The following is a 25,378-nucleotide window of genomic DNA, read 5'->3' on the forward strand; positions in this document are numbered from 1 at the left end:
AAAGGCTGCATTTTTTCACAGGCTGTGGGGTTCTGTTTCTCTAGTGTGTGTCTCTCCTCCCCCCCACCCCTAGTAGAGTCAGCTTGATGGACCTGGCTACTTGTCTGTCACAGCATACTGCCCAGGATTGCCAGGGATGTACGGGAGGGATTAGATGTACTGAGTATGGTTTAAGAGAGTTAGGATAACCACAAGAGTGTAAAGAGGTGAGAGGTAGAGATAAGAGCTCAGGAGGTCAGTGAGAAGTTAGGGAACTGATGGTAGGGAACCTAGCTAGATAGGGAAGTGATTTACCTTGGAAGGCTGAGAGGTGGCAGGGTCTCCCACTTGTATATCCCACAAGTAATACTTTGAAAACATTTTCCTCTTCCTGACAACTGTCCTTGTCAATTGTCATTTTTTCTAAGATTTGGAAAATCAAGCGAACGACAGTGATTGAAGCGAGGTAAAGCATAAAAAAGAGGCTTGGGAATATTACAATACATACCCAACCGTGCCAGCTTCTGGGGTTTAGATGTTCCGACTCTCCGGAATATGGACAGTTGGCTCGGCCTCTTTAAACATTCAGGCCCGTCCCGCTAATTGACCGCCATGTTTTGGCACCAGGATTTTAATATTTAAAGAGCACCTGATCTGAGGTTTGGTGTTCATTCATCAGATCTACTTCAGATTCTTGTCTAGTGTCCAGTTTAGAAACCTGTCTTCATTTCAGTTTCGTATCGAGTCTCGATTGTAATCTCAGATACTCCAGCACTTGGGTCCTTACAATCCTCACCTTGGGTCTCTCACAGAATGAGTGAGCCTGACATGGACCAAGTGGGGTATCAGAGTCTCTCGTCAGCAGTGGTCAGCCACAGTGAGAAACTTTCTAGACAGAACCGGGAGATGTACGACCCCAGGTTGCCGTGGACAGCTATTGGAAGAAGGAAGCCAGAGCGTTTGGCTGAGGCTGTCAGTCGCTCTGCAGAGTCAATCCATCTTCCAACCACAAAGAGATTCAGTGGGGCCCCAGGTTCTTGCCATGGCTTCCTCACTCAGTATTCATCGGTGGTTGAGCTACAGCCATCCCAGTTCCCTATGCAGTGTGGAAAGGTGGCCTTCAAGATCTCTCTCCCAAGCAGGAGAGCCCAGCCTGGGCTACCATGCATTGAGAGCAAAGGTCAACGATTTGCTCAGATTCGGAGGAATTCATAGATGCCGTTGGGAGGGTGTTCCCTCATCCTGCTAGAGCAAACAAAGCCTCAGTCCATCTGATGAAGGTGTGTCAAGGTAGTCTGTCAACCCCCCACTACATTATTGAATTTCAGACTTTAGCCAAGGAGAGTGGATGAAACGGGGAGGCCTTGGACTCTGAAGCCAATTAAAGAATGCCTTTATAGAAACAGAGAAACATAGAAAACCTACAGCACAATACAGGCCCTTCGGCCCACAATGCTGTGCTGAACATGCACTTTCTTTAGAAATTACCTAGGATTACCCATAGCCCTCTATTTTTCTAAGCTCTATGTACCTGTCCAAGAGTCTCTTAAAAGACCCTATCGTATCTGCCTCCACCACTGTTGCCGGCAGCCCATTCCACATACTCGCTGCTCTCAGTGTAAAAAAACATACCCCTGACATCTCCTCTGTACCTACTTACAAGAACCTTAAAACTGTGCCCTCTCATGCTAGCCATTCCAGCCCTGGGTAAAAGCCTCTGACTATCCACATGATCAATACCTCTCATAATCTTATACACCTCTGTCAGGTCACCTCTCATCCTCTGTTGCTCAAAGGAAAAAAGGCCGAGTTCACTCAACCTGTTTTCATAAGGCATGCTCTCCAATCCAGGCAACCTCCTTGTAAATCTCCTCTGCACCCTTTCTATAGTTTCCACATCCTTCCTGTAGTGAGGTGACCAGAACTGAGCACAGTACTCCGTGGAGTCTGATCAGGGTCCTATATAGCTGTAACATTACCTCTCAGCTCTTAAACTCAATCCCACAGTTGATGAGGGTCAATGCACCATACGCCTTCTTAACCACTGAGTCAACCTGCACAGCAGCTTTGAGTGTCCTATGGACTCAGACCCCAAGATCCCTCTGATCCTCCACACTGCCAAGTCTTACCATTAATACTATATTCTGCCACCATATTTGACCTACCAAAGTGAACCATTTCACACTTGGGAGAGCTGGTTGAGGAGTGAGAGACTGATTGATCAGTCCATCGTCCTTGATAATCACCTGGTGGAGCGGAAGTGGGACTATCTCAAGGGGTCAAAGAGGGACAGCCCAAGCCCGGCCTCCATACATTACTGTTCTACTTCCCGACCTCTGACGATGACCAGCCTATCACCTGCTCCAGATCTGTTAGAGCCTACGCAGATAGGCTGGAGAAGACTGTCTGCCGATGAGAGGTCCCAGCGTCAGTCAAGGCCGCTGCTACTACTGCGGGTAGGCAGGTGACCTGCGGGCTGAATGTTCGAAGCGGCAGCTGGCGGGAGAACCGCTGAGACTGTCCGGTATTGGGAGGACCGTAGTGGTAGCAGCCACTACTCCAACCCTACTGATTCGGGTGTCTCGCTGAAGGTGGAGATCTCCTGGGGGTGAGAGATAAATGCCTTTGTAGACTCTGGACAGCCAGTAATTTCCTGGACTTGGGGTCCGCCCGTTGACTCAGTGTAGCCATGCAGGGGTTGAGCCAGACCATGCCTGCAACTGCCCTGGATGGTCGTCCTCTTGGGTCTGGGCAGATCCTGCAGCAGACGCAGGTTTTGTGAATGAGAATAGAAGAACATACAGGGGGCATTTGTTTCCATATCATAGAATCACCTCACATACCCCTGATGTTCGGGCACCCTTGGCTGTCTCAGCATAACCCGTCCGTGAACTGGAAGGAAGGAAAGATCATTGCTTGGTTGTGTTGTTGCAACAGGGAATGTTTTTGGCTTGGTGTACCAACCTCCAGACTCTAACGAGACCAGCAGCCAACAAGGAAGCTGACTTTTGTTCAAGGTAACCTGGAGACCCAGTCCTACTTCCAAGGGCAGACAAGCCAACTCCAGCCAAGCCTAAGGAATTCAGTCACCCTTGGACTCTTCAACTCTTGGAGCCTAGTCCCAGGAGCACAAGGAATATTTGTAGTGCCTCACTGCTGATGTCTGAGGATACGGATGAAGACTTGGAGTCCGATTTAACCACTGTTTCAACTAACAACTCTAGAGAGCCTATGGAGGAGATTCTGAGGTCTGTGAATCACCTAAAGACCTTCAGGAGTCATCCTCAGAGGAAGGTTCAAGGGTAATTGCAACACCCAAGCCAGTCAAAATCCCTTTTGTCTGCAAGAATTTGGAAGAGGCCTTAAACAAGGGAAAGGCCTTGTCTCTTCCACCGCACTGACCCTATGATTGTGCTATAGATCCACTCCCTGGTACTGGTATTCTCTAGAGAGAAGTGCTATGGAGGAGTACACATAGGCTCTTGTCATGGGATTCATTTGGACCTTCACCTCACTATCCTGCGCAGATTTCTTCTTTGTATGGTAAAAGGATGGGAGCCTGTGGCCGTTGACTATAGAGGACTGAATCACATAACGGCCAAAAATTGTTACCCCCTTCCGCTCATGAACACTGCCTTTGAAATTCTCCAACGGACAAGAATATTCTTGAAGCTAGACTTGCGGAGTGCGTACAATTTGGTCTGCATAAAGGAGGGTGACGAGTGGAAGACAGCATTCAACAAACTGACAGGGCACTATGAGTATCTGGTCATGTCCTTCGGCTGCACAATGCACCAACAGTTTTCTAGGCCTTTATAAAAGATGTGCTCTGGGATGTTTTCCATAAGTATGTTTTTGTCTACTTTGATCTACTTGGATGATATCCTGATCTTCTCGATATCCATGGAGGAGCATGTGGCTCATGTCAGAGATGTCTTAAAAAGGCTTCTAGATCACGGACTTTATGTCAAGCTGGAGAAATTCAAATTTCACATAACCCCACCATTTCTTTATTGGGCTTTATCATCTGTGATGCCAATCTCAATCTCGGAGATCGGCCACAAGCATCCCATATGTAACAAGTCCAACGATTTCAGGGATTTGCCAACTTTTACTGAAAGTTCATCAGTAAAATGAACTTAATCAAGGAACTTCACCTCAGTGGCAGTTCTGCTAACAGCACTAAACAAGAGATTCATAGAGCCCTTTGCTTGGACTAGCAAAATGGAAAGTGCTTTCACTCCGGCAGCGGTGGACTGCGACAGTGGAAATAGAGCGCTGCTCACAGCCAAGTTGGCTTTGGAGGAATGGCATCATTGGCTTGAGGGAGCCAAGAACCCTTTTATTCTATGGACAGACCACAAGAACCTGGTTATATTCAGGAGGCCAAAAGACTGAATTCCAGGCAAGCCAGATGGTCTCTTTTCTTTAAATGCTTCAATTTTGTTCTGAACTATCGACCGGGGTTAAAGAATCAGAAACAGGATGTCTGGTCTTGTCAGTTTAACGGACCTGAGGGAAAGGAGTGGCCTACCAGAATTTTGCCTCAAGCTAAGGTAAGAGCGCTGATTCTTTAGGGAATTGACACACTTGCTCGCAAGGCCCAGTGCAAGAGAAAATTCAGAAGAATTCATCGGTTCGTCCCAAGTTCTGTCAGGTCTCAGGTACTTCAAAAGGGAACACACATCAAAAATGACCGCTCACCCAGGGATTGCCAGGATCCTCAGTGTCGCCTGCTTGCAGCCACCTGGAGTGAGGGGACGAAGTCATGGCCCTTCACCAGGGACGGTGTGGCACAGCGTCCAGAACAGAGTCAGTGCTGTTCTCCCAAGCTCTCGCTCAGCAGAAGGCAAGCTCGGTTGTGGCCAAGTGCAGATTTTTTTGGCTGCACTCAATGGACTTGGGGCTTCAGGTCACGGGATCACCTGCTGTATAGCTGACAGGGGAGAGACGTCCAAGATGGTGCACTCCACTTAGGCGGGGGGGGGGGGGGCGGCACAGCGCAGTTGTGATCAATTGTGGTCTGGACTATATACCTGTTTATTTCTGTTTTTACTAATATCTTATATGTGCTATATATTCAAGGAATAGGCCTCAAGCCATGGTGTTGCCTGGTGGGTATCGCGGCCGAGGTGCTATATTGTGGTCAGCAGGTGACCTGGAGCATGTACATGCATATGGGTTAGTTGTCCTGTATGTGTGAGGACTGGACCTCAAGCTGCAGTTGCCAGTGGAGGCAGGGGGTGAGGGAGTGTTGGGACTAGTGAGCTCTGCTGGAGACACTGCTGCCCCCACTCCCGGTGTTCGCTCAATGGGAGATGGGCTCTATTGTGGCTTGATAACACAAGTTTTGGGGCTTTTTTTTGTGAATGTAATACCATTTCTGCTTGATATCTCATGTGTGCTGTTCAGTGTGTGACTGTGGTACAGTATTTTGCACCTTGACCCTGTAGTAACGCTGTCTCATTTGGCTGTACTTGTGTACGGTTGAATGACATTAACCTTCAAATGAATTGAGTTCATCAAGAGAAGATAGTGGTGGCCTGGAACAGTGAAAGAGGCCTGACGTATGTGCAGGCATGCAAGGTGTGAGCTCAGAACAAGGAGACCCATACTCATCCTCAGGGCTCCTTCACCCCTACCTGTTCTGGACAGATCATGGGTGCCCATCTCCATGGATTTTGTTATGGGTCTTCCACCTTCTAAGGGCAAACCTTCATCATGGTAATTGTAGATTTTTTTTGAAGGTCTGCAAATTCATTGCCTTTGACAAACTACCATCTGGGGCGGAGAGGGTCGAAATTGTCCTGCACCAGGTCTTCAGGATCGATGGATTTCTGGTTGACATTGTGTCGGATTGTGGTCCTCAATTCATGTCATGTTTTGGAGGGCATTCTGTACGCTGATCAAGGCTTCAGCGAGTCTTTCCTCTGGGTTTCACCTACAGTCCAATGGCCAGATTGAGCAGGTGAACCAGGATGTGGAATAAACCCTGAGATATCTGGCCTCAGAAAAAACAGACGCATGGTGTGACCATTTGATGTGTACAGAGGTTGCCCACAACACTTCCCAGCATTCAGTGCTCGGGATATCCCCATTTGAATGTCAGTTTGGATATTCTCCACCACTCTTCCCTGAGCAGTAGGCCAAGGATGTGGTTCCTGCAGTCAAAGATGGAAAAATGGAAACAAGGAAAAATGGACTAGAGCAAGGGAGATTTTGTTGGCCTCTATCCTGAAGGCAAATAAAGGCTAACCGCAAGAGAAGAGAGGGACCAGCTTTGCAGCCTGGGCAACAAGTCTGTCTGTCTATTGGTGCCTAAGTTCATTGGGCCCTTCAGCGTTCTCTAGTAAATAAACCCGGTGGCTTACACATTGCAGCTCCCCAAGGCCCTCAAGATCAAGACCACCTTCCACACTTCCAAATTAAAACTTGTAAGCACCAGTCCTTCAGCCCACCCCCATCAGTCCCGCTGCCAGCCAGGTTTGATGATGCAGAACAGGTCTTCACCATAAAAAGAATTCTTGATTCACGAACTGTTTAGCGTGTTCATTAGTTCCTTGCGGACAGGGAAGGAGTTGGACCTGAGGACTGGTGCTGGGTTCTTGAAAAGGACATCCTTGATCTGGTTCTCATACATGACTACCGTGGTCGTCTCTCTGAGCAGCCAGGGCCGTCAGGAGTCGGCTGTAGGGCAGGGGATTCTGGTATGATATGCACCCAACCGCACCATATTCTGGGGTTTATGCATTCCAACTCTCCGGAATGTGGATATCTGGCACGGCTCCTTTGAAGATTCACACTCATCTTGCTAATTGGAGGCCATGTTTTGGCACCAGGATTTTAATATTTAAAGAGTACCTGGACGGAGGTTTGGGGCTCAATCGTCAGCTCTACCTTGGATTCTCCACTAGCGTCTAGTTCAGAACCTTGTCTTCATTTCAGTCTCGTATCTTGTCTCGATTGTAGTCTCAGATACTCCAACATTTGGGCCCTAACCATCCTTGCCTAGGTCTCTTTCCACAGGTAAACTACCTATATTAGAGTTAGTTTCCTCTGAGTAGATTAGTTGGTTGCCCTCTGCCTGGCCCGCCTCCATTAAAACTCAAAGCAGGTGGCTTTCATCCCATTTTTTATGTGCCCACTCAATTCTGGAAGTTAGCATTTCTCCAGAGGAGTGTGAAATAAACAGCTGCAAGTCAAAATGTAAAGGTAGCGGCCGCTCTCTTTCCCTGACTGAGGACAGCGGAAGGCAAATTGAGTGTAGTGAGTACATCTTTAGACAAATGGAGTCAACTCTGCTGGGCAGATAGGGTCATGACCTGAGCTGTTGTGGACTGTGAGCAAGCGGTTATTTACTACGGGCCTCACTACCTGTCCTCGAGATACTTGCACATGGACTGCAGTTGTTCACTGGGTTGATGCAGATTTTCTCGACCAGCTCCCAATGCTAACAGCTGATTGAATGGAGGAGTGACAAAGGGAAACTCTCGGTTATGATGTGGTCCTGAGCTGCTTACATTACCATGACAATTATCATGTGGGTAGGGTGGTGAAGAAAGCTTTTGGTATGCTGGCTTTTATAAATCAGAGCATTGAGTATAGGAGTTGGGATGTAATGTTAAAATTGTACAAGGCATTGGTGAGGCCGAATTTGGAGTATTGTGTACTGTTCTGGTCACTGAATTATAGGAAAGATGTCAACAAAATAGAGAGAGTACAGAGAAGATTTAGTAGAGTGTTACCTGGGTTTCAGCACCTAAGTTACAGGGAAAGGTTGAACAAGTTAGGTCTTTATTCTTTGGAGTGTAGAAGGTTGAGGGGGGACTTGATAGAGGTATTTAAAATTATGAGGGGGATAGATAGAGTTGATGTGGATAGGCTTTTTCCATTGAGAGTAGGGGAGATTCAAACAAGAGGACACGAGTTGAGAGTTAAGGGGCAGAAGTTTAGGGGGTAACAGGAGGGGGAACTTCTTTACTCAGAGAGTGGTAGCTGTGTGGAATGAGCTTCCAGTAGAAGTGGTAGAGGCAGGTTCGGTATTGTCATTTAAAGTAAAATTGGATATGTATATGGACAGGAAAGGAATGGAGTGTTATGGGCTGAGTGCAGGTAGGTGGGACTAGGTGAGAGTAAGTGTTCAGCTTGGACTAGAAGGACCGAGATGGCCTGTTTCCGTGCTGTAATTATGTGGTTAAATGATTAATACATTTCTGGTGATGCATCAAATTAGAAAGGAAAAGCAAAAAACTTATTGTTTGTGAATTTCATGAAATGGGTGAGGATGCCAGTTAGCCAGATTGTGAGACCCATAAATAAGCATGATGATTTTAACCACTTCACAGAAACACTGCAAAAGTTGTGGGAAGCAGATCTGCAAGTCACATCAGGGAAGAAGGGCTTCTATAATATTAAGTGACAATATCTTAATAAAAGTAATTGGATAGTTAACTGGATGTGCTTCCTAGTCTTTAAAGTTAGGAGTTTGAGGAAAGTCTCCCGTGCAAAGTGAACTGTGAGGGAATCTGTACTGAAAGGGGAAGGGGAAGCCCAAGGCAAGGACAGGCAATGATCTCCTTGTGGAGTCCAGCTATAGTCTTCTGATTCACAAGAATCCACACATATAATGTCTTGGATTAAGCTTGGATGGTTTAGTTCTGCAAGGCTGATCTGAAACCCTCTTTGATCTGAATGATGTGATAATTTCAGGTGAACAATCATGATCAAACTCTGCCTATTACACTCTGAGAACATTGATGATCAGAAAATCCATGTCCTCAGCTTTGTTATCTGCCAGTCGTCATCTTTTTGAACCGCTATGAATATCCCTGGCATTCAGAAACACTTGAAAATTGTTAAGCTGTTAAAAGTGTTTATCTTTTCAATTTATCACCAACAAACATACAAATATTTTTGCATAATTAAAAATGTATATACCATCAAATAGGAGATTGATTACTGTAGCACTATGGGATGTTTTATAATGATAAAGTCTCTGTATCAGTGGGCATATCTAGGCACATGAATGCTTTGAATAATTATGAATATTTCTGCTTTGAGTCTTCCTACAACTTCAGAATTGACTTAAAACCTAGAATTTGCTTTGTGCAGATTTGTCTCAGCAGAGACTGATCCTGCACTAGAACACATAGGTCCAAGACCCCTGATATTGGTTTGCTGGATTCAATAAAATTAAGACAATGAGCTGCGAAGTATTTGCTGGGTGTGTCAAGCAGAAGGGTTGAAATAACAGAGAAAGACTGTATGAATGGTTAGGGGAAGGAGACAGATCATTGGGATAGGTTGCTAGGCAGTTTGTTGTGATGTTGTTCCTGTGTCTCTTGCTTAATATTCCAGTAATTTATTGAACTGAAGGTTTGGTGGCTTCCTGCTGTGGCTAAAATCAGGACTGCTGGTTAGGTAGTTCGCAAGCCATATCTTCCAGTACTAATCCTGGATCTTGTCAGTTTTACATTAGAACTTTAATTTGCACTTGCAAATGAACTGATACCTGTTTTGGCCTCTGACCCTGAGATAATCTGAATCTGATTGATGACTAATTCTGGTTCTGATTATACTAAAATGCCATAATGAGTTTGTCTTTAGTCATGATTTGAATGTTATCCCTGGCTCTGACTTTTGTATTTTCTGTGGCAGCCTGTGATGAGGGGGAGTTTCATTGCGGCACTGGCAAATGCATCCATTACAACAACACATGTGATGGTTACGATGACTGTGGGGATCTGAGTGATGAAATGAACTGTGGTGAGTATAACTTGTTATCTAAGTTTTAGATATGGAAACAGAAACCCTTTATTCATAAATGTGTCTAAACTTTCTTTAATGCATAGACAATAGCTTCCATCCACTTGTTGCTAACTTTTGTAGTAGTTTATGATGCATCCCCGTAAATAAATATATGAATTTACGGCATCAGGTTAATGGAAGCTTGAATTTTTCCGTGTGAGACCTAATTTTCCTGACTGAATGTAGGACCAGCTGTCCCAGGACAGACTACTTCTAGAGGTACTACGTCATTTGCAGTTGCATTTTGGCATTCTAACACCAATACCGGGAAAGCATTCTTAACTAAAATACATGAAAATGGAAATGGCAGCATTCTAATTGGTTTCTTGAACCTTTCAATAAGATCTATTACTTCAGAGCCACTACCCTGCACTGTCCACTTATAAATTACCTCCCTTGATGCTTTAAAAACCTGTTAGTCTTTGTCTCGAATGTACTCAAGTAGAGAATTCTAAAATGTCACTACCCACAGGTCAGAAAGATTCTCCTCGTGTTATAATGAGCCTGTGACTCCCTAGTTTTACACCCTCTGTTGATGGGGAAAATCATCCATCCAACCACAGCCAATGAGAGCTTGTTAGATTTCATTGAGATCACTTCTCATTCCTATAAACTCCAGAGTGTATAGGCCCGCTCTCCTTAATTTCTTTCCATACAAAAAATCTGCTATCCTAGAAACTGATGAAGCTTTGCTGTTCTCCCTCCATCCCACTTTATGAACTCACTGACTATTGTAGAGGAATCTAAGAGGGTATTTATCATCCATTGAACTGGCAACTGTTCAAAGCTTTTTCTCATTTAACTGTTGTAGCCAGCTAATTACAATTTGGTGCAAGGTATAGTTGAAAGGGCTTGATAAATATTTGCACACATCATAACATTGCTAGAAATTTATTAACAAGAACTGGATAATTAGTGAATTAGTTCAGCTAAAGTCTTAAAGTTACCATCTAATGCTTCACTGTGACCCCATTAGGAAGTTGACATTGTGATGCACCATCAATAACTCACGCTGAGACTTAGGAAGTGAGATATCGGCTTTTATTGACTGAAGAACAACACTACATCCTGGGAAAATGAGGGAGAGCAGCAGGCCACAGTCGCCTTTATACAGGGGTCTGTGGGAGGAGCCACAGGGGCAGTCAGCAGGGTCTGTGGGAGGAGCCACAGGAGCAGTCAGACAGGTATATCTAGTTCACCACATTCACCCCCCCTTTGTTTAAAAAAATTCCCAAGCATATTTACAGGTTAAGTCTATCAGGTGGTCGAATCGTTCGCTGCGATCTACGTAGCTCCGGCTGCAATTGCACAGGAGCCGGAGGTGATGACGGCACAGGTGCCGGAGGTGGTGTTTGCTCCGGAGGCGGAGAGTGGGTTGATTCTGTCCCAACAGGAGGTGACAGGGATCCCTCGCGTGTGAGCGAGGTCCCTGGAACAGACGCGTACGGAGTCTGTGTGGGGTACGGTGCGTGCGGAGTCACCTCGGGTACAGGGTGCATAGTTACCGTGGAGTGCTCGGGGTAGTGGTCTGCTGCTCCGGCGGGCGCCAGGTCGCGGACAGAGACCGTGTCCTCCCGCCCATCAGGCAAGACCACGTAGGCATACTGGGGATTAGCATGCAGGAGGTGAACCTTCTCGACCAGTGGTGAGTACTTATTACTCCTCGCATGTTTACGTAGCAGCACTGGCCCCGGGGACGTCAGCCAAACTGGCAGGGTGGTCCCAGTGACAGACTTCCTGGGAAAAGAGAATAAGCGTTCGTGAGGGGTGGCATTAGTGGACGTACACAACAGGGAGCGGATAGAGTGGAGTGCCTCAGGGAGGACCTCCTGCCATCGGGAGACCGGCAACCCCTGTGACTTAAGGGCTAAAAGTATGGCCTTCCACACTGTGGCATTCTCCCTCTCCACCTGGCCATTCCCCCGGGGATTATAACTCGTGGTGCGACTAGTAGCTATGCCCCTAGCAAGCAGGAACCGGCGCAACTCGTCACTCATAAAGGAGGACCCTCTATCACTGTGGACATAGCAGGGATATCCGAACAGAGTGAAGAGCTGGCGCAGGACTTTTATGACCGACGTGGTAGTAGTGTCGGGGCAGGGAACGGCAAAGGGGAATCGCGAGTACTCGTCAATAATACTGAGAAAGTAGACATTGCGGTCGGTGGAGGGAAGGGGGCCCTTAAAGTCAATACTCAGTCGCTCAAAAGGGCGGGTGGCCTTGACAAGCTGCGCAGTGTCAGGACGGTAGAAGTGCGGTTTGCACTCAGCGCAGATCTGGCAGTCCCTGGTCATCGTCCTGATGTCCTCCAGGAAGTACGGCAGGTTCCGGGCTTTAATGAAATGATAAAACCGGGTGACCCCCGGGTGGCAAAGTTGGGCATGAAGGGCATACAGCTGGTCGAGCTGGGCACTAGCACACGGTCCCCGGGATAGGGCATCAGACGGTTCATTGAGCCTGCCAGGCCGGTACAGGATATCGTAAGTGTAGGTGGAGTGTTCTATTCTCCATCGCAAAATTTTATCATTTTTGATTTTGCCCCGCTGTTGGTTGCTGAACATGAACGCAACCGAGCGCTGGTCGGTCAGCAAGGTGAACCTTCTGCCGGCGAGATAGTGCCTCCAGTGCCGAATAGCTTCCACTATGGCTTGGGCTTCTTTCTCCACCGTGGAGTGCCGAAGTTCAGAGCCTTGAAGGGTACGAGAAAAAAACGCCACTGGCCTGCCTTCCTGATTGAGGGTAGCAGCCAGCGCGACGTCAGAGGCGTCACTCTCTACTTGGAAGGGAATGGTCTCGTCTACCGCATGCATCGTTGCTTTGGCAATGTCCCCTTTAATGCAGCTGAAGGCCGCGCGGGCCTCGGCAGAGAGGGGAAAGGTGGTAGACTTGACCAGGGGGCGGGCCTTGTCTGCGTAATGGGGAACCCATTGGGCGTAATAGGAAAAAAAACCCAGGCACCGCCGGAGGGCCTTGAGAGTAGTGGGAAGAGGGAGTTCTAACAGGGGGCGCATACGGTCGGGGTCAGGGCCAATGACCCCGTTCTCCACGACATACCCAAGGATAGCGAGTCGTGTGGTTCTGAACATACACTTGTCCTTGTTATAAGTGAGGTTCAAAGCATCGGCCACTTGGAAAAAGCGTTGGAGGTTGGCGTCGTGATCCGACCAGTCGCGACCACAGATGGTGATGTTATCTAGATAGGGAAATGTGGCCTTCAGTTTGTACTGGTCCACCATCCGGTCCATCTCCCTCTGGAAGACTGAGACCCCATTTGTGACACCAAATGGGACGCGCAGAAAGTGATAGAGCCTGCCACCCGCCTCGAAGGCGGTGTAGGGGCGGTCCTCTGGGCGGATGGGGAGCTGGTGATAAGCGGATTTCAGATCAATTGTCGAGTACACCTTGTACTGAGCTATCTGGTTGACCATATCCGCGATGCGGGGTAGGGGGTACGCGTCAAGCTGCGTGAATCTATTGATGGTCTGGCTGTAGTCCACAACCATCCTATTTTTCTGCCCAGTCCGAACAACGACCACCTGGGACCGCCATGGGCTTGTGCTTGGCTCAATGATCCCCTCCCTGAGCAGCCGCTGCACCTCTGAATGAATAAAGGCCCTGTCCCCCGCACTGTACCTCCTACTTTTAGTTGCCACAGGTTTACAGTTGGGGGTCAGGTTGGTGAACAGCGATGGGGGAGGGATCTTGAGGGTGGAGAGGTTGCAAATAGTGTCAGCAGCACAGCTATCGGCATGGTGCTGGGCGGGATGTGGGGTTCGGGGTGTATGTGCGTGTGGTAACGGAGTATATGGCGAAGTCCCACCAAACTGAGGGTTCCTGACAGTGAGTGGTGGGAGGGGCCCGTCATATGCCATAGTCACACTTTCGAGATGGCTCTGGAAGTCGAGCCCCAACAGCACAGGTGCGCACAGTCGAGGCATGACCAGGAGCGCAAAGTTCCGATACTCTGTGCCCTGCACCACCAATGTCGCTACACAACCCACCCGGATGTCTGTGGAATGCGACCCAGAAGCCAAGGTGATCCTGTGACGTACCGGCCGTGTCACGAGTCCACAGCGTTGCACTGTGGCTGGGTCAATAAAACTCTCAGTGCTGCCCGTGTCAAACAGGCAGCTAGTCCTGTGCCCCTCCACCAGGATGTCCATCATCGACCTTGCGAGCTGGTGCGGAGCGCTTTGGTCGAGGGTCACGGAAGCCAGCGTTGAACGGGGCATGTCGGGGGCGGGGCCTGGTGACGCCGGCAAAGATGGTTGTCCACATCCGGTCATGCAAAATGGCGGCCCCCAGGTCTCAGACGCAGCGCTGCTCGACCCCGGGCGCGGTTTAGACTTACATACTTTGGCGAAATGGCCCTTCTTCCCACAGCTGGAACAAGTCGCTTCGCGCGCCGGGCAGCTGTTTCTGGGATGTTTCGGAAGCCCACAAAAGTAACAGAGTTTTATACCTGGCGAATTCGTGGGGTTTGAGATACCGCGACTGGCAGCGGCGTTGGCGAATTCGCTCGGAACCGGGGAATCGCGCGGCTGGACCTCTTCGGCGTACAGCTGCGCAGCCTCTATCGTATCGGCCGTCTCTATCGCGGAGCGTAAGGTAAGATCAGCTTTTTCCAGCAGCCGCTGGCGTATACACACTGACCGGACCCCAGTCACAAAAGCGTGTCGGACCAAGAGTTCCGTATGCTGTTCCGCTGTGAGAGCTTGGCAGTCACAAGTCCGCGCAAGTGCCTGTAGTTCTCGGAGAAATTCAGCAGTCGACTCTGTAGGCCGCTGTTTTCGTGTTGCCAAGCGGTGCCGTGCATAAACTGGATTTACTGGCCGCAGGTACTGTCTTTTGAGGGCGGCAAGCGCCTCCTCATAGGTGGATATGTCCCTGATGAACGAATAAACTTTTGGGGCGACCCTCGAGAGGAGAAGTTTGAGCCGAACAGCCGAGTCGGTGGCCCGAACCTCCTCTAAGTACGATTGGAAGCACACCAGCCAGTGTTCAAAGGCAAGTGCTGCTCCAGGGTCTTGGGGGTCCAAGTCCAGGCGTTCTGGGCGTAAAGCGGTTTCCATGTTGTAACTTTCAGTCAATAAAATTGATGCACCATCAATAACTCACGCTGAGACTTAGGAAGTGAGATATCGGCTTTTATTGACTGAAGAACAACACTACATCCTGGGAAAATGAGGGAGAGCAGCAGGCCACAGTCGCCTTTATACAGGGGTCTGTGGGAGGAGCCACAGGGGCAGTCAGCAGGGTCTGTGGGAGGAGCCACAGGAGCAGTCAGACAGGTATATCTAGTTCACCACACATTGAAAAGTAACTGACCCTGTTCAGCTGTCAAAATAAAATTTTGTTATGCTTTTCTAAAAAAGACAAATGTTAAGTGTTTCATTGATTCACTCACCCTTACTGAGGAGCAAAACAATTGGTCGCTTTTTTATTTTCAATGCAAGGTTAAAGGTCCATATCAAATTAATGAATGTTGAGTTGAAAGATTTTCTGAAAAGTATTAGCCTTCTCCCATTTGATGTTTTTTTCCTGATGTAGTTACAATATTACACAATTCCTTTAAATGAAAAGTTTGAAATTTGTTTATAAGAATGTTTCACCAGAAAAGGCTGTTAGCTTTGAGATTATGAACTAGATTTCAGTTTTATTTGAAATAGCCAAATGGAAGCTCATGTAAAAGCTGAAGGTGAGTACAACACATTTATTAGTGATTTTTAAGGGGGCTTATCGTATGAGGGGTGATTAATGGCTCTGGGTCGTTACTTGCTGGGATGTGAAGGCATGAAGGCTGGGGGGGTTGGATTTCATTGAAACTATTTGAATGTTGAAAGATCTTGATGGAGTGGATGTGGAGAGGATGTCTCCTAGTGAGGGCACTGTCTCAGAATAGAAGGATGTCCATTTCAAATGGAGGGGTAGAATTTCTTTAGCCAGAGGGGGGTATATTTGTTGCCCCAAGTAGCTGTGGAGGCCATGTCATTGGGTGTATTTTAAGGCAGACGTTGGTATATTCTTGATTATCAGGCCATGAAAGGTTACGGGCAAAGGCAGGAGAATGGGGTTGAGAGGGAAATGAATCAGCCATGATGAAATAGCAGAGCTGATTTGATCGGCCGAATGGCCTAATTCTACTGTTATGTCTTATATCTTATGGACCTTAATCAGTCTGCTGCAAATTCCTCCCGCAGAGCTCTGGAGAAATCCAGAAGCAAAGAACTTAGATTTAGCAGTTGCTCTGTTAGTCTCTCATGGTAAAGGAAAGGCAAACATAGATAGATTTTGAGATTTTCGAAGAAGTAGGTCTACCGCTCTATGCCTCAGCTCCTAGTACCATGTGAGTTGATGGCAAATATATTCAACCTCTTGGAACAGCACCTGGTGCCTAGTGGACCTGAGTTTCTGAGGAGATTAGTACTCCAGCATGTCATGAAAATTCAACAGCAGCTCAGGCTAGGCGAGGCTTTAACGTGCAGCTCCTTTTAGCTTCCTCCCCCCCCCCCCCCACCCCTCCCACAACTATGGGGCAGCTGGTTCATGACATTCTTCTTCTCGTGCTGATGCTTGTCATTCCAAAGTAACAATGCATAAAGGAACACCTTGCTGATCTGATGATCGGAGTTTCAAAGTTCAGGTTAGGTTTACTAACTACCAGTCTTACCAAAATGACTTTAAAATTTGCAGAAATAATCTCAAAGTCTGAGGTGTTAATAGCAGTACCTGTCTCTAGTCTTCACCCTACTCCTTATTTTGTTGTGGGAGAAGCCCACTGACCAAGTGGGCAAATGGAAAAAGTCTTGTTGGAATATTAAAGTGGACAGAATGAGGTAAAACAAACTGGTTCTTTGCCTCTTCTGTGAGGAATCCTTGCAATTTGAATCTGTTGGCTTTCTGACAGGCTGCAATGTTTGGAAGTCCCAACCCACTCGTCCCTACTACTAACCCAGCCCTCCCTCTTGTATTTGCTCTAATCCAGCACGGCTCTCTTGACAATATTCAGCCATCAAAAGAATATAATCGGTTACTGCAGACAGATTGCATTGAACATAATCATAAGCAGTGCAGGTCAAATCCTTCTCCACACATCGGATGATTTGTCTTTGTTGGCTTGATTTTAAAGTGTGGCATTTTTCTTGGAGGAAAACAAGTCAATAATGGAAGTTTGGCTTCCCTTTCTCTAGTTTGTGAACATCCCCACATTTTCCTCAGCAATCAACCTGATTTACAGAGGTTACAGATTTGTTACAGCTCTCTGCCATTGTGAGCCGATGACACGTTGGGAATTGCAAGTTAGTTAGATGGCAACAGGGTCATTCGTTCCTGTGGCCAAGCAACCTGCTGACTCTTGCTGCCTAGGCATTGGTGAAGAATAGCCACTGGGTTGATATTTGGAAAACTGCTGGCCTTGGTGAAATATACTCAGTGACCACTTTATTAGATAAACTTGTATACCTGCTCACTAATGCAAATACCTGATCAGCCAAACTTAATACAGAGCATATACTCAGTGGCCACTTTATTAGGTACAGGAGGGACCTAATAAATAAATCACTGAATGTATATTATAGTGAGAGGGACAGGGCATCAAATTTGATGAAATGTATATACAATTTCAACACTGGAAAGATTTGATCTTAAACAAGATCAAGCTCACAATTAGATTATGTAACGTGAAGAAATGGGGTTCTGTTCCACTGCCAGGTTAATTTGCACTTACCCATGTTACATTTTTGACTGACTTGAACCATTTTCTGCTCTGCAGAATGCAATGCAGAGCTACATTTCAGATGTGGAGACGGAAGATGTATCACGAAGGCCTGGGTTTGTGATGGAGACAATGACTGCACTGACATGTCTGATGAGGCAAACTGCTGTGAGTTACCACTTCACCTTCAACTTTACAGCTCAAAGGGAAGTTTATAACCGAGAATGAGATTGGAGAGTGCATCTGAACCTCACAACATCTCTTTAAGAAGGATTTGTGTGCAAGAATGTTTTGCTTTAAAATCTTTAAAAGGAAAAATAAGTTGCGTCTGCAATATTTGGCACTGCTTTGGCTTCCTACAGTTACATTCTGCTCAACATTAATCCAAAGTTAACATGTAATCATGTTCTGAATGTGTACAAAAATGTGGAAAAATATACGTCATTCACTAGGCAAGATGCACGGTTCATGTTGACCTGTGATAAATGTGTGTGTGTGCTGACAGTTAAATTAATTGCTAGATTGGATGCAAAATCCGCAGCTGACCATTACCTCCAGCTCTTGCTAGGAGGAACAAGTATACAAAAGTCAATTTGAAATGAATTTATTGTATAAAGAACTTGATTATGTATTATATCACTTTATTAAATTAGATGTTTATCTGTTTCATTGGACCAGACAATCAGTCTAGGAAGAGCTATGGTTGCATGGGATGGAAACAGGACATTTGGGTTACCAAGTACAAGCTATCAAGAATCCATTTGCACTGATCAAATACTAATGCCATTTTATTCTTCCCACATTCCCATTAAATCCCATCAAATTCTACCACTTACTTGCATGTTACTGGCAATTTATAGTTGGCACACTGTCCTACATGTCTTTGGGACATGAGGTGACCATGTGGTCACAGGCAGAGTAATTGGGAGGGAACCAGTGCATGTGATGCATCTGGATTTTCAAAAGCCTTTTGTATGATCTGTAGTGAAAGTTTGTGAACAGACTAAAAGGAGGTAACTTCACTCAACTTCATTCGCACTAGCATTGAAATGTTCCTCTGACCAATGGACTCTCTTTCAGGGACTTCTCATCTCATGTTCTCAATATTTATTGCCTATTTATTTATACTGTTGTTTCTTCTCTTCCATTAGCACAGTTTATTGTCTTTTGCTGATTTTTATTGATTTTGTTATAGTTATGCAGAAAGTTTGAAGTTAATAACTCATCAGGTGATTGATAAGTTTGTGGCCTAAGATAGAAGGAGATGAGTTATTAACTTCAAACGTTCTGTACAACCACTCAAAGAGTTGACCTGCATGTACATGTAACGAGAGCTGTATAACTCATGGCCTTCTACTTTAGGCCACGAACTTATCAATCACCCATCTGTGGACACTTTCTGGAGGTCCAAGATCATTATGCTCCACAACCACTGGACTAAGTGTGTAAATGTAGGAGGGGACTATGTTGAAAAATAAATGTGCTAGATTTTCTAAAATTGACTCCTTTTACCTTAGGCCACAAACTTATCAATCACTCCTTGTACTTTATTAGGAGTTTGAAGATATTTGTTATGTGAACAAATACACTCAAAAACTTCTATAGATATACTGTGGAGAGCATTCTGACAGGCTGCATCACTGTCTGGTATGGAGGGGCTACTGAACAGGACTGAAAGAAGCTGCAGAGTGTTGTAAATCTAGTCAGCTCCATATTGGGTACTAGCCTACTAAGTACCCAGGACATCTTCAGGGAGCGATGTCTCAGAAAGGCAGCGTCCATTATTAAGAACCTCCAGCACCCAGAGCATGCCCTTTTCTCACTGTTACCATTAGGTAGGAGGTACAGAAGCCTGAAGGCACACACTCAGCAATTCAGGAACAGCTTCTTCCCCTCTGCCATCCGATTCCTAAATGGACATTGAACCCTTGAACACTACCTCACTTTTTTTAACATACAGTATTTTGCACACTTTTTAATCTATTCAATGTACGTATACTATAATTTATTTATTTATTATTTTTTTATTTTAGTTTTTTTCTCCTAGATTAGGTATTGCGTTGAACTGCTGCTGCTAAGTTAACAAATTTCATGTCACATGCCGGTGATAATAAACCTGATTCTGATTCTGATCCTAAGTGCAACAGATATTGATATTGTATTATTTCTGCCCAAGTTATATATATGTGGTCAAAAAAAAACGAGCTTTGAGTTGGAGGGTACTTCAATTTTAACTTCTTTTCAGCACTCAAACTGTTTGTTTCCTGTCCATCAATCAATCAAATATCCAAACTACTTCACTTCATCTTGTACTAATTGACTGATACTGTTTTTTTCTCTGGCAACCCTTTTCAGGCATCTTGTCAAAAGTCTTTGAATACTAAACTAAACCATTTATTGGATTTGTTTTTGACCTTCAATTAGTTGCTTCTAAAAGCTGAATTAATTTTTACAGGCGTATCTTGGTTTTAAGAAATTTGTGCCTGGTGATTTACATACCTTGCAATGTATGGATTACGTCCAGAGTTCTTAGCACCACTTCCCTTTCCTCATGGTCCTCTATTGTAAGATTCTTTGTTCCTTTAAAAAAAGCATCCTGGCTTCACTTTGAAATGATCTAACCAGACAAGCAACACTTTTCAGCTACACCCACATCAATGATCTGTGATAGCTCCCCACAGTCCTATCCATCTTTTCAGCCCCCATGCATCTCTCTTCTAGTAGAGCTATTGGCAAAGTCTTCATGTACTGCGAGTTTATTCATTACCACATCTGTTTCATGCATCACTTGCTCACGGTTGAGGAAACTCTTTCAGATTGTTCAGAAATACACTTCTGACTTTGTGGCACTTTGGAACAAAGGGTCATTAGTATTTTTAAAAGTAACATCAATTCAGTATGATATCTTAATCTTCTAAGACAGCTAAAATTGTTTTGCAGCTTGCTCGAGTCTGGGTATGATGGAATGTAATAATACCAAGTGTATTCCAAGGATTTACCAATGTGATGGTTACAGTGATTGTGAAGACATGAGTGATGAACTACAGTGTTCCTACTTTCATGGTTTGTAATAACCTGGTACAGTTAACCGATAATGCAGAAATTTCCACAGTATGATTATTCAATAAACTGGAACTTAATCCCAATAATTTAAATGATTCTGCTATAGTGTATATTTGATACTAAGGCTAATTATAAGAACATGATCTGTGCAGAGACTAAAGCGATTATAGGCAAAACATTTTACCTGACTTTCAAAGATTTAATTTGCTCCATTGGGATTCTGATTATTGGATTTGTGTAATGTTCTGCTTGTTTGAAAAGTAGATTATTCCACGGTTAAATGAAACAAGTAATGCTTATCCTTTTAAACATTCCTGCTAGTTAAGCAAATCAGAGCAAAATATTGGAGGAAATTAATATTTTTAAGGATTGTCATCAAAAGAAGTTGATATTGAACATCTAAAGGAAAGGCAGTTAATGCTGGGGGCAACCAGCAGGTCAAGCAGCAGAATAAAGAAACCAAGTGATGTTTTGGGACAAGGACCATTTCATCAGAACTAGAAAAACAAGAAAATAGGAATGTTAACCAATAGGGAGGGGAGGTATGGAAGAGATATCTGTGAGAAGATATACATTAGAGTTTTCAAGGATATAGGATTAGGTAGGATCCAAAAACCAACACACTTACAAATGTGCTGTGGGCAGTTTTGAATGTGTGGTGATAATTGTGGGCTACTCCAAGCACATACTTAGATGTGTTGGTTGTTAACATAATGACGCATTTTACCATATGCTACTGGGTACATGTGATAAATAAATCTGAAGCTGAATCTGCATGGATTTACAAAAGGAAAATTGTGGTGCTGACATTCTTCTGAAGATGTGACCTTAACCAGTGGATAAGCTGTATTATAATTTTGAGTAAGTTTTGGATAAGATTTTACACAAGGTTAGAACACCCAGTGTTGAGTGTCGTGTAATGACATAAATCGAAAATTGGATGTTAGCCAAAACCAAGAGTGGGAACATTCTCTCAAGCTGGTTGTGACACTGATGTACCATAGGGATTGATGTTTGGACCAAAGCTTTTCACAACCAATATCAACAATTTGACTGAAGAACCAAATATTTCCAAGTTTATTGGTGACAGAAAACTAACTCGAAATGTGAGAAGTGATGTTGCAAGGGGACTTCAGGATGAGTCCCAGGACAAACGGCTGATTACTATTTCATGATTCTAGTGTAACAATTGCGTGAAAAAGTTAGAGGCAGAACAGAGAATAAAGAAGCAAATTGAAACAGAAAGGTACAGCCACAATTCTGGTGAGAAAAGATGCATGATTACTGAAATGGTTAAATTCTCTGTTTGGTGCTGAGACCTGCCACATGTCTCTCTGCCTATAGATGCTGTTTGACATGCTCATCTTTTCTTGGACTTTATCTTTTACCTTACAGTTTGTAAGCACTGTGTATTTGGTTGATTTAGTATACTATGTTATTAACCTGCTAATTATCTCCTTTTTTTATATAGTGTAAATGTTTGGTTGTAGTGTAAGAATTTGGTGTGAACATTTGCATTAGTGAGTTAGAGATGGGCAATTTTAATTCTTTTTGCACCTGCTGTCAGAGTTGAATATTCTGAATGTTGACCTGACATTTGATAAAAACATTCCTTGTGCAGGCAGTTACTTCTTCATGTTATCTTGTGCAATATTCTCCAGTCACCTAATTAGTCATTTTTGTCATTTGCACGATTTGTTTTTTTGTGTGAGTTGGAGGCTTGATGTTGTTTTTTGAAGGGGTTCCATGACTTGCTTCATCTCATGGCTGCCTGTGGAAAGACGAATCTCAGGGTTGCATACTGCATACGTGCTTTGATAATAAATTCATTTTAAATCTTGAATTCTGCATTGAACCACAATTTCTCATGGTTGTAGATCTTGCATAGTTATCCAAGGTCCACCAGGAAGTATATTGTTCCTTATCTTGTGCCTGAGAGTCAACAGACAATAGACAATAGGTGCAGAAGTAGACCATTCGGCCCTTCGAGCCTGCACCGCCATTTTGAGATCATGGCTGATCAATTCCTTATCAATACCCGGTTCCTGCCTTGTCCCCATATCCCTTGATTCCCCTATCCATAAGATACCTATCTAGCTCCTTCTTGAAAGCATCCAGAGAATTGGCCTCCACTACCTTCTGAGGCAGTGCATTCCAGACCCCCACAGCTCTCTGGGAGAAGAAGTTTTTCCTTAACTCTGTCCTAAATGACCTACCCCTTATTCTCAAACCATGCCCTCTGGTACTGGACTCTCCCAGCATCTGGAACATATTTCCTGCCTCTATCTTGTCCAATCCCTTAATAATCTTATATGTTTCAATTGGATCCCCTCTCAATCTCCTTAATTCCAGCGTGTACAAGCCCAGTCTCTCTAACCTCTCTGCGTAAGACAGTCCAGACATCCCAGGAATTAACCTCGTGAATCTACGCTGCACTTCCTCTACAGCCAGGATGTCCTTCCTTAACCCTGGAGACCAAAACTGTACACAATACTCCAGGTGTGGTCTCACCAGGGCTCTGTACAAATGCAAGAGGATTTCCTTGCTCTTGTACTCAATTCCCTTTGTAATAAAGGCCAACATTCCATTAGCCTTCTTCACTGCCTGCTGTACTTGCTCAATCACCTTCAATAACTGATGAACAAGGACTCCGAGATCTCTTTGTATTACTCCCTTACCCAACTCTACACCATTCAGATAATAATCTGCCTTCCTGTTCTTACTCCCAAAGTGGATAACCTCACACTTATTCACATTAAACGCCATCTGCCAAGTATCTGCCCACTCACCCAGCCTATCCAAGTCACCCTGAATTCTCCTAACATCCTCATCACATGTCACACTGCCACCCAGCTTAGTATCATCAGCAAATTTGCTGATGTTATTTCTATGCCTTCATCCAAATCATTAACGTAAATGATAAACAGCTGTGGTCCCAATACCGAGCCCTGTGGCACCCCACTAGTCACCACCTGCCATTCCGAGAAACACCCATTCACTGCTACCCTTTGCTTTCTATCTGCCAACCAGTTTTCTATCCATGTCAATGCCTTCCCCCCGATGCCCTGAGCTTTGATTTTACCCACCAATCTTCTACGTGGGACCTTATCAAATGCCTTCTGAAAATCGAGGTACACCACATCCACTGGATCTCCCCCGTCCAACTTCTGGGTTACATCCTTGAAAAACTCCAACAGATTAGTCAAGCATGATTTACCCTTGGTAAATCCATGCTGGCTCGGCCCAATCCCATCACTGCTATCTAGATATGCCACTATTTCATCCTTAATAATGGACTCTAGCATCTTTCCCACCACCGATGTCAGGCTGACAGGTCGATAGTTCTCTGTTTTCTCCCTCCCTCCTTTCTTAAAAAGTGGGATAACATTAGCCATTCTCCAATCCTCAGGAACTGATCCTGAATCTAAGGAACATTGGAAAATGATTACCAATGCATCCGCAATTTCCAGGGCCACCTCCTTTAGTACCCTAGGGTGCAGACCATCTGGACCTGGGGATTTGTCAGCCTTCAGTCCCATCACCGTTTCCTTCCGAATGTCAATCTGTTTCATTTCCTCTGTTACCCTATGTCCTTGGCCCATCCATACATCTGGGAGATTGCTTGTGTCTTCCTTAGTGAAAACAGATCTAAAGTACTCATTAAATTCTTCTGCCATTTCTCTGTTTCCCATAACAATTTCACCCAATTCATTCTTCAAGGGCCCAACATTGTTCTTAACTATCTTCTTTCTCTTCACATACCTAAAAAAGCTTTTGCTATCCTCCTAACTCATCCCTTACTAACATGGTTATTGGGATTTCGGGTATGATTGCAGTGTTTATGTTTCAAGTTTTATTTTCAAGTGGAAATTTTCTAACGAGCCTCCAAAACTGATTTCAGTTTAGCGAAGATATTGCATAATTCTATTCTTTCTAACCCCTCATCAATAAGTGCTCTGCTATATCTGCCATTTATATTGATTCACATTATATGGGTAAGCATTTTAAAACATAAGTATCCTAATTGAAAACCCAGTTGAATGTTCTTTCCTCTTTCAGGTAAATGCGAACCTATAACTTTTAAGTCTTGTATGAATCTGTCATACAATACCACCATCTATCCGAACATTCTAGGCCACATGGAACAGAAGGGAGCATCCAGTTCCTGGATGTCTTTCAGGTTTTCTGCCTTCTTTTGGACTATCTGTTACAAGTACAGCATATTCTTTTTATGTACCATCTTTTTTCCAAAATGTGACCCTGAGACAAATCAACCCGTGCTACCCTGCAGGTACTTCAACTGTGATAACTGTGATTATTTATATTAATTGGAAGCTATGGTTTTTAATGGAATAAAATATCCAGCATCAAACTGGTTAGCTGCAGTGTGAAAATTGCACCTTTCTTGCTCTAATAGATTTCGCCTTATTTTATTTCCTTACATCACCATCCAAAACTGCTCACACTGTCATTAGTAGTCTGTGCAATATGGGGCATACATATTTATGTAGGACACTATTATAATTTTTTTTTGTAATTCAAATTGTTATTCATACATAAAGATTCATGTGTATAGCACAGAATGTTTTCAACATTTTCATCAAATCTCAGTTCAAAGTGAGCACATCATTAATTGTTATTTATATACAACCTGTGAACAAATGATTCACGTGTAATTAACATGGATTATAGTTAATTAGGTCTAGTAGGTGGGAAAGCACTAACTTGTGACCCTTCTACACCACAGAGCTTTTGCAGTGACTGCATCCAAACTCAGTACAACCTTTGACGTGTTGTCTTGGATCTTAAAGGTGT

General features: G+C 44.6%; 1 protein-coding gene across 3 annotated transcripts in view; it reads left to right on the forward strand.

The window, feature by feature from the left end:
* Positions 1-25,378, forward strand: part of corin (corin, serine peptidase) — a 199,345-nt gene that overhangs the window by 111,953 nt on the left and 62,014 nt on the right. For 2 of the 3 annotated variants that reach the window (XM_073064708.1, XM_073064710.1), the window contains exons 7-10: positions 9,637-9,744; positions 17,558-17,668; positions 20,441-20,563; positions 24,623-24,854. In XM_073064708.1, the coding sequence (XP_072920809.1) occupies positions 9,637-9,744; positions 17,558-17,668; positions 20,441-20,563; positions 24,623-24,854 (574 nt within the window). The remainder of the gene's footprint in view (positions 1-9,636; positions 9,745-17,557; positions 17,669-20,440; positions 20,564-24,622; positions 24,855-25,378) is intronic. The other variant, XM_073064709.1, reaches the window with a different exon arrangement.

Source organism: Hemitrygon akajei, chromosome 13, assembly GCF_048418815.1.
Source record: "Hemitrygon akajei chromosome 13, sHemAka1.3, whole genome shotgun sequence".
Taxonomy (NCBI): domain Eukaryota; kingdom Metazoa; phylum Chordata; class Chondrichthyes; order Myliobatiformes; family Dasyatidae; genus Hemitrygon; species Hemitrygon akajei.